Genomic DNA, 8,016 nt, shown 5'->3' on the forward strand with positions numbered 1-8,016 from the left:
ATAAGTGCAATAGTTAGTCTGATAGTGCCACAAAACATCAAATAAGATGCAAAAGAGCTAATACATTACAGTATTTCAATTTAAGTTAAACGCTTCAGGCCGACAATCGAGGATTGGTTTCCTACACGAAGCCTCAGACGCAGACGAAGTAGAGCATTGGAAAACGGCCCTGGTCGTCGACAAGCCTTGTCAAATAACAAGCACTACTTTTGACAGTTTTATCAAGTTCCTCCCCAAAACAGACTGTTCTAACGTAATATCAACTCTGACTCAACAGACGCGGGACCACGCTCGATGAGAAAAAAAATGTATCAGTTAATTCTTATATCAGACTTATAATGATCAGTTTCAGAGAAAACCCTTTCAAAAACTTAAAAAGATCATTTTTCTAAAATCAATATACAAACCTCAAAATGAAAATCACAATCAGAAACTCCAATAGAAACACAATTTCAAGACAATCAGTTTTTTGTGAAGTTGTTCTGCCTTTAATTTCGCTTTCAACCAGTGGCGTAACTAGGGTGCTCCCTGAGGGGGTACCTTGGGGTGCGCAATTTTTTTCAGGGGGCACTGAAAATAATTGAACTAGGTGCCTGTCTAAATGCCTACTTATATCAACCTACCTACCACGGACGTAAATGCCCATTTCAAAATTTCAAATGGGGGGGGCACGTACCCATGGGGGGGCACAGGCCTCCGTTGGGGGCACATCCCCCCCCTCGTAGCTACGCCACAGCTTCCAACAGTACGGTGCTGGTACAGCCCTGAAAAAACTATGAACAATTCAGTCAATGCGGTGCAGCCTGTGAAAACTTTCTATCTTTCACAATTTTTATCAAAGCTAAAATACTAGGTTTTAAAAACATACATACGTCAACCATCCAACCCAAACATTTGGTAACACTAAGCCCAGAGTAAATCTTTTTTCACCTTTTTCAAAAATCTGATTAAACAAAACATTAACATATGTAACTTTCAAAAGCAAAATTGGTATCTTCAAATAAAAAACAAACAAATGTTTCATTAACGACATCTCACTTTTTTCATTTCCCGACTCGAACCTGACCTACACAAAAAATGAATTAAAGAAAGTTTTGTCTTTTTGTGATGCAATCGGTGTACAAAAACTGCTTGGGGCAAAATTTAAGTAAAGGTCCCTTGTGTAGCTTGTAGATATGCCAAAACATCTGAGAGCAAAATGGAATAAACTGTCACCCAACTGTAAAGGCTGCATCAATCTTTTTCTGCAAGGTTCAATTAAGATGGTTCCTGGTTTCAGTATGGCCACCCCCTACTATGGCCTCGGCCCCGCCCCCTCCTCTTATTCACAGGGCCTGTCTCCCCCCATTCGTCACTGTATCCCCCACCGAGTCCAGCAGCATCTGTGAAGCGGCCCCCTCCCTGGTCACTGTAGCCTCTACCACGCCCCTGCTTGCCTCTGAATCCTGATAAAATTGGAAAGGAAGGACTTCAAATCAGCAGCAAGAGCAGCAAGGAATTGCATATCGTGATAGTTACTTGTCAGACAAGTTCCTTTACAAGTTATGGAAATCATTTCATATTATGTCTTGTCAAATCTTTCAGACGTATCTTCAAGAACACTTTCCTTGCATCGTGCTAAAGCCATAAATTCCAGAGGAAAAACCAATACATTTGAGAGAAATGTACCCCAAATCAGTTTCCTTGGAGAAAACGAACCGAACACAAACTGTAGGACACTTTGATTTTTGGAGAAAAATGTTAATGAAGTCAAGAATATGAGGGATTATGAGAAACCAAGAGAAATGGGCCAACTGTTTACTGACTACAAGTTGGGGACTTAATTATGGCCATTTTTTTTTCAAATTACTTATCTGTAGAAATCCCTATCATTTCAGCAAGGATTTTCAGTCTCCATAATCGCTCACAGGACGGTGACACTCAAAGGTTTTTGATGCAAGGTTTGGTCAAAGTAGAAGGTGACACCCTACCTTTGGGTGGGCGCTTTGGGTAGAAGTCTTGCTCCGACTCTCCATACAAATTCTCCACAAACACCCAGCCGCCAGTGTTTCCACCACCTACAAAACAACCATCCCAGCCCTTGTAAACATTAATAGATTTTAAGTAGCTCAGTTGAAACGTCACCTGTATAATTTCCACATGAACTTACTTTGTCAAGTAGACTCCTACAGATGAGACACGTCTTAACATGTCTTTATCAGATGGTAATACTACAACACATATCAATATGTACCTCATTTTACCAGAGATAAGTTGACATGCATTCCAAGAAGCATACCATGGCATTCCTTTAATATGTAAACGACAAGTGGCCAGCCTCTATTATCATTTAACGCACTGTCCAAGTCACTCAATTTGGGGATTTGGTTCCAAAAAGCCAGCTTTGGCATTCTCCAATGCACCCCATGTCACCAGAACTGTGGCGTCTGGCTGAGGCTGACTGGCGAGAGTTGTTCACTCAAAATTAAGAGGGATAACGTAAATTACTCTCAGTGAGCAGGGTTGACTGATGACAAGTACTTTTTTTTAAATTGTGTTTTTATTAACTACTCACCGCTTCCTGGTATCCGTCCCCTAGGAGCATGATGCGAAATTCCCCTCCCTGCAGAAAGACATATAAACGTAAATCCAATGGATATATTTACACTGTGACCGGCAATGCCTCATGAACTTAAACTAGCTGCATGTCTGAATACGCATTACAAACCACTATGTCATTTGTGTTAATGCTAATTTCCACATGCATGAGCAAAACACTGGTATCGCCAACACCAGAAGCTGTGCATCACAGTGCAAACAAAATAAAGAATTTTAAAGTTCAGTTCAGATAACAGCCCACCTCTGATGGGTCCAAAGTGAGACGGCTCTTCCTCAAAGTAATAATCTTCCATCGCTCCACGTCCATACCCACCTTAAAAAAAAAACAAAAAAAGCAAAGGAACTCAAGAGCTGAAAGGACTCAACAAAGTTTTTAAGGATTTACTTTGTTGGTCAATCTGAGTGAACTAACAACCTCCATGCAGGGTCTGCATGTAGCATCAAGTCTATCAATTTATCTCTGACACACCTTGCCCTGGTCGCGTGCCTTGGGATGGATGCGATCCTCGTAACGGGGCTCCACGGCCTCTGGGATGATTCAATTTATAACCAGAGCCTGAAGAAAAAAGAGACCAGTGAACACAGAAAGCCTATTAGGTGAGACTGACTTTTGAAATGAGTTTGTCATAAATGACTCTGGACATTTATTTGAAAGTCCTTCTGCCAAATGTTTGTCTGATTCACGACAGTATGGCCACGTTTCAGTCTTCTATGGATTGAGGTTCACAACAAGAGGTAAAAGATTTCACAAGAGATTTCTCTTTTCAGACAGACCTTTTCCCAATGAAGAGAGCAAATATCTTTGTAGCAGGAGCTAACAGTTACCCTTGCAAGGTTTGGTACCTTTCTTTTGAAAGCTCTGCTTCAGTTTGGCGGTGTGCTTCTTGGACGGGTCCTGTTTCTCAGACTGAGGCAAGGGTGACGGCTGGTCCACCATACTCACAGTCAACCAGTGCCTCTTTATGAAGTGATCGTGCATTTCTGGGCAGGAGAGGAACAGTGGAGAATTACTGAACGAAAGTTAGAAAATGGCAGCATGGGGGCCTGTAAGACGGGTCTCTGGCCGTGGGATGGTTTGATGACTTACGTGCGAGTTTCTCAGCATCCTCGGCATTATCCAGCAATATTCTGGCAGCGCCTTCTGGCCTGATCATGGTGATGTATTGCACGTTGGCATGAGTGTTGAAATAGGCTCTCAAATCATCCATCGTAAGTGTGGTGTCTCGAAGTCCAGAGACATAGATTTCTTTGATGGGATGGGACTCCAAATGCATCCGTGACTGTGGAAGAGAGATGATTTCAAAAGGGTTAAAATAACATGTCTGGAGTATGATAGAATTTGTAAGGATCACAGAGGTGTTTTTATATCAAGATTTATTCATTTAACTCACTGGTCGGTGGAACACACGGTTGAAGACCATTTCTTTGTCGTGGATCCTGTGTGGTCCCTGATGATTCAAGATGGCACTGGTTTCGACAATGTTAGCCATGCAGATGAAGCCATAACCTTTGGACTTGCACTCTCCGGCCTCCGTCGCAGGCGGGTCTCTGATGATGACGCAGCTAGTGACGGTCCCGAAGGCGCTGAAGTAGTCCTCTATGTCAGCCTCCGTGGTTCGGTCCTTGTCCAGCCCGCCAAACCAAAGCCTGCGAAACTTGTCGTTGAGCTGTCGCAAAAGGAAGAACAGGATACGAATGACAGTGGTTTCGCTCATTAGCAACAGCATTTCCACAACAAAATGAACAAGCAATCGCGGATTGGCCAGGGTTATTAACAGTCAAGTTTAACAAGTTCAACATGACATATTTCTGGTGATTGTTTTTTTCTTTTTGCTCTGGAAGGCATAGAGATTTTAGAAGGAATATGTGGGTCACGGTAATCATTCTTTTCTGGTAATTAGCCAAGAAAATAGGCAGGACCTGTTAACGGAAGAGAACAATGAATCACCCACAGTGTCGGAGGGGGGGGGAGGCATCCCCAATAGCAGTCAAGAGTCTCACGAGATCATGACTGATGACCACTGAAATCAACAACACAGGATGGCAGGGTATCCAACCATTGGAGGGTTTGAAATCTTGCCTTCAAATGATCTTAATCTGTAACGTTGGGCATGGAATAAACCCATAGTTGGAACAGCCAATAAGACCAGACTCTCCGACAGAATGGAGTCCTCTCTCTGCGACAGAGAGGGCAATGGAGTCCTCTCTTTGCGACAGAGAGGGAGAATTGAAAGAGCAGACCTGATCAAACAGTTGCCGCTAAAGAGGCAATGCCAGCTAACTCGCTCTACTCAGTTCATGCCTGGAAAACCAAGCGCCATCTTCACATCTGTTCAGGTTTTACAGACTACAATCAGAGCACAATTGGCCTTGGACATGGACCAGACATGAGAGGTAGTGATTGCACTGTTGTGACTCCTTTTATAGAGTCGGCAGTCACATATCTCTGCCTCAGCATGACTGAGACGGAAACCACTTGTCAGTATGCTGGAGATCGTTGATGATGAGGAAAGCAAGAACGGATACCCGCTCTCACTGCCAAACAAAGTGAGCGAAGTAAAAGGCAAGTGGGTGTTCCAAACACCCCTGTATCTGTGCGTCAGTTGTGTTGAGGAATCACCTGCCAGGAAGCAATTATGACTTGTTTCAGTTTCCCCTCGTGCACATGTCAGAGAACACACTTGAATGCATAAGTGGGCCGCAACAGTTTCTGGCATGGCTGTGAGTTATTCAGCACAATAACTACTATATCACCAGGCTACGGCCAAAACTGCCAACAGAGAACCAGTTACGTTTGAAGGAAACAACAAACCATGGCCAAAAAAGGCCAAGAAACTGCGGTCTCTTCAAGCCAACACCTGAACAGTTTGCCAATGCTGTCTCATTCTTCACATCACTGGATCAAATCCATGCTGCAACAGCTTGGGTAGTAGTGTCCCTGGGGTGGACACTTTACTGCAATTTTGCCTGCTTGCCAGTGCGAGCATCAAGGCCCACGCAACGCCAATGGGGTCGAGCTTTGTAAAGCCACCATCAGGTCCTTGATGGATTTAGTCTCTGCGTGAGTCAACCCTGATCAATTCAACTATTACCCTGGAAATCACACCCTGGTCAGTCCAACGCCATCCTTCACCTTCTGACAACCTTGACACAGTTCCTAAGGTTCCTTGGCGCTTTTCAACATGAATACCTGCAAATTTCATCCACAACAAAATGTATGAAATCTAAACTACATGAGGAAAAGGAGTTACTGTCATTTCGGCTTTTTTTCACCAAAACTAGCAATTACAAAGAGGGCATAAGAGAACAAGATCGAACCACGACACTATTACTTAAAATACCGCGCTGGTGATTGCTTTAATTGGTGCGGAAATGGTGCTTGTGACCAAGCCTATTTGAACCAATAAAACTATCATCAGCATTGTTAAAACTTGTTCCCACTCAGTTTCAAAATGTGTTCATTGATGGAAACATTCAGAGTTGACCCCCGATATAATGCTTTTGAAATTGAAAAGTCTACAAAACATTTTAAGATTATTTTATCACAAAGCTTCTCACAATCAGAATTATTCCTCGATCAAAAATTGTAACGAGGTCGAGATGGGCATGAACAAAATTCCCTTCACAGCTGGAACGATTGGAGAAATCAAAATGGAAAACCATTTACTTGCTTATCGCTAACGGCCCGTTTGACTTGAACCGATTTTCCGTCCACCGTCTGACGGCCGTTGACGCATGCATTCAAGACGGCCTGTACATCCTCCTCCGTTGCCATAGTGACAAACCCGAGTCCCCTGGATACCATCTTGCCATTCACCTGCTCCTTGCCGATGGAGCAGGAGCTGACGGAGCCAAACTGACTGAAGCGAGCGGCGAGGGTCTCCTCCGTGGTTTTCTCAATGTCCAGGTTGCTGATGCAGAGGCGGAGTTTTCTCTCTGGTGCCTGATGGATGGAAGGGGAGGAGAGAAAAACCAAAGGAAAAGATCGAGAAAGGTTGCGCTGTAGATAAATAAGTCCTTCGATCTACCCTGGCAAGCCTGAAGTTGTAGTTATTACAAATACAGAACAGTCCATCTAAAGACAGAACAATGTTTTGTTTTAATAAACAATTTGGTGGTTCATCTCGACAACAGCAGTCACATTTCTTACGACATTTCTGAGAAGTCTGTGAGCACACGTATACATGTAAGTCGGATGAATTTTAATCATCACAACTTTTTTTCCATCTCAAAATTTACACCAAAATCATCTAAGACTTGGTCAACAACAGTCTTAATTAGAGTTTCAACATGACTGCTTTTTCTACTCACATCCAGCGGTCGGGAAACGTTGAGCGAGACCATTTTGTCGTCGATCATGTGGCTGTCTTCCAAGATGACCTCTGTCTCCGCCATGGTCGCCATGGTGATGAATCCAAATCCTCGAGATCTACCCTCCTTGCCATCTCTTCCCTTCTTCCTGGTGATGCTGCATTCAGTGACCGTGCCATACTTTTCAAAGTATTTCCGTAGGTCACTCTCGTTTGTCTTTGCGTTTAGGCCACCAATGAACAGACATGGGCCAACATCAGATGCCCTGTCCTTTAAAGAGAAATATCATCTTTTTTTTTACTTTCATGAATATCAGCGAGTTTAAAAAGGGGTCAGACATGTCAAAAATTGCAGGTTTGCTGTTCCCCTTGCGTGCCCTGGGAATGAACCCACTTTCCTTGCTAATTCTCCCCAAAATAAAAGAGACACATCTTAGACTTTATACAGTCTCTGGTGTTGATAAAACTTGACAATCATGGCAGTTGAATGCAAAAGTCTTTCAAAAAAATCAAACTGCTCAGTTTACAGAATTTAGGGGCCTAACATGTACTTTGAAAGAGGGTCTGAAAACAACTTGAAAATAAAAATCTTCATGAAATTATGTTTGGCTTGTTAAGTCAGCCATGCCTATTGTTGGCCATAAAGGAAGAGCTTGTCTGCTTGTGCATTGCAATTCAAAAACTTCAGCTTACTTCTTTTTCTTCATTTCCAGCCGAATCATGATCTGCTTCTTCCCCTTCCACTGGTTCAAGTTCTTCGTGCTTGTCTTCATCATGTTGTTCGCCCTGTGCGCCGGCTGAACGTAAGTTTTCGTCGTTCACTTCTGCCACTTTTGCTTCATCCATCATTCCCTCTGCCGTAACCAGGACGTAACGTCTGTCAGCAACTGGCTGCTCCAAAAAACCTCCTTAACACCCGCCCCTAAACAACTCTTTTTTCACTAATACAACAAACCTCTTGGAAAGCAGAGACCTTCAGAGCTCAGAGTCTGAAATATAGATGCCAAGACAAAGAGCTTAATGCAGCAAAAACTTATCTTCCTTGATACTTGCACTGATCAGCCGTCTCGTCAACAAGATTCCACCAAAATAAATTGCGCCCTCTGTT

The 8,016-nt window shown here is 43.2% G+C and overlaps 1 protein-coding gene across 1 annotated transcript; it reads right to left on the minus strand.

Moving 5' to 3' along the window:
• Window positions 1–450: 450 nt before the first annotated feature.
• LOC110977131 (uncharacterized) lies at window positions 451–8,008 on the minus strand. The gene is made up of 11 exons (XM_087144891.1): window positions 7,602–8,008; window positions 6,910–7,179; window positions 6,266–6,541; window positions 3,990–4,265; window positions 3,686–3,878; window positions 3,442–3,579; window positions 3,068–3,154; window positions 2,840–2,911; window positions 2,555–2,602; window positions 1,971–2,057; window positions 451–1,445 (listed from the first exon to the last, which is right to left on the minus strand). The coding sequence occupies exons 1-11, from the start codon at window positions 7,755–7,757 to the stop codon at window positions 1,276–1,278; spliced, it is 1,773 nt and encodes a 590-aa protein (XP_087001017.1). The 5' UTR covers window positions 7,758–8,008; the 3' UTR covers window positions 451–1,275.
• Between the last annotated feature and the right edge of the window lie 8 nt (window positions 8,009–8,016).

The sequence above is a fragment of the Acanthaster planci genome, linkage group LG13 (genome assembly GCF_054643075.1).
Source record: "Acanthaster planci isolate LZ-2023a linkage group LG13, COTS_SCS, whole genome shotgun sequence".
Taxonomy (NCBI): domain Eukaryota; kingdom Metazoa; phylum Echinodermata; class Asteroidea; order Valvatida; family Acanthasteridae; genus Acanthaster; species Acanthaster planci.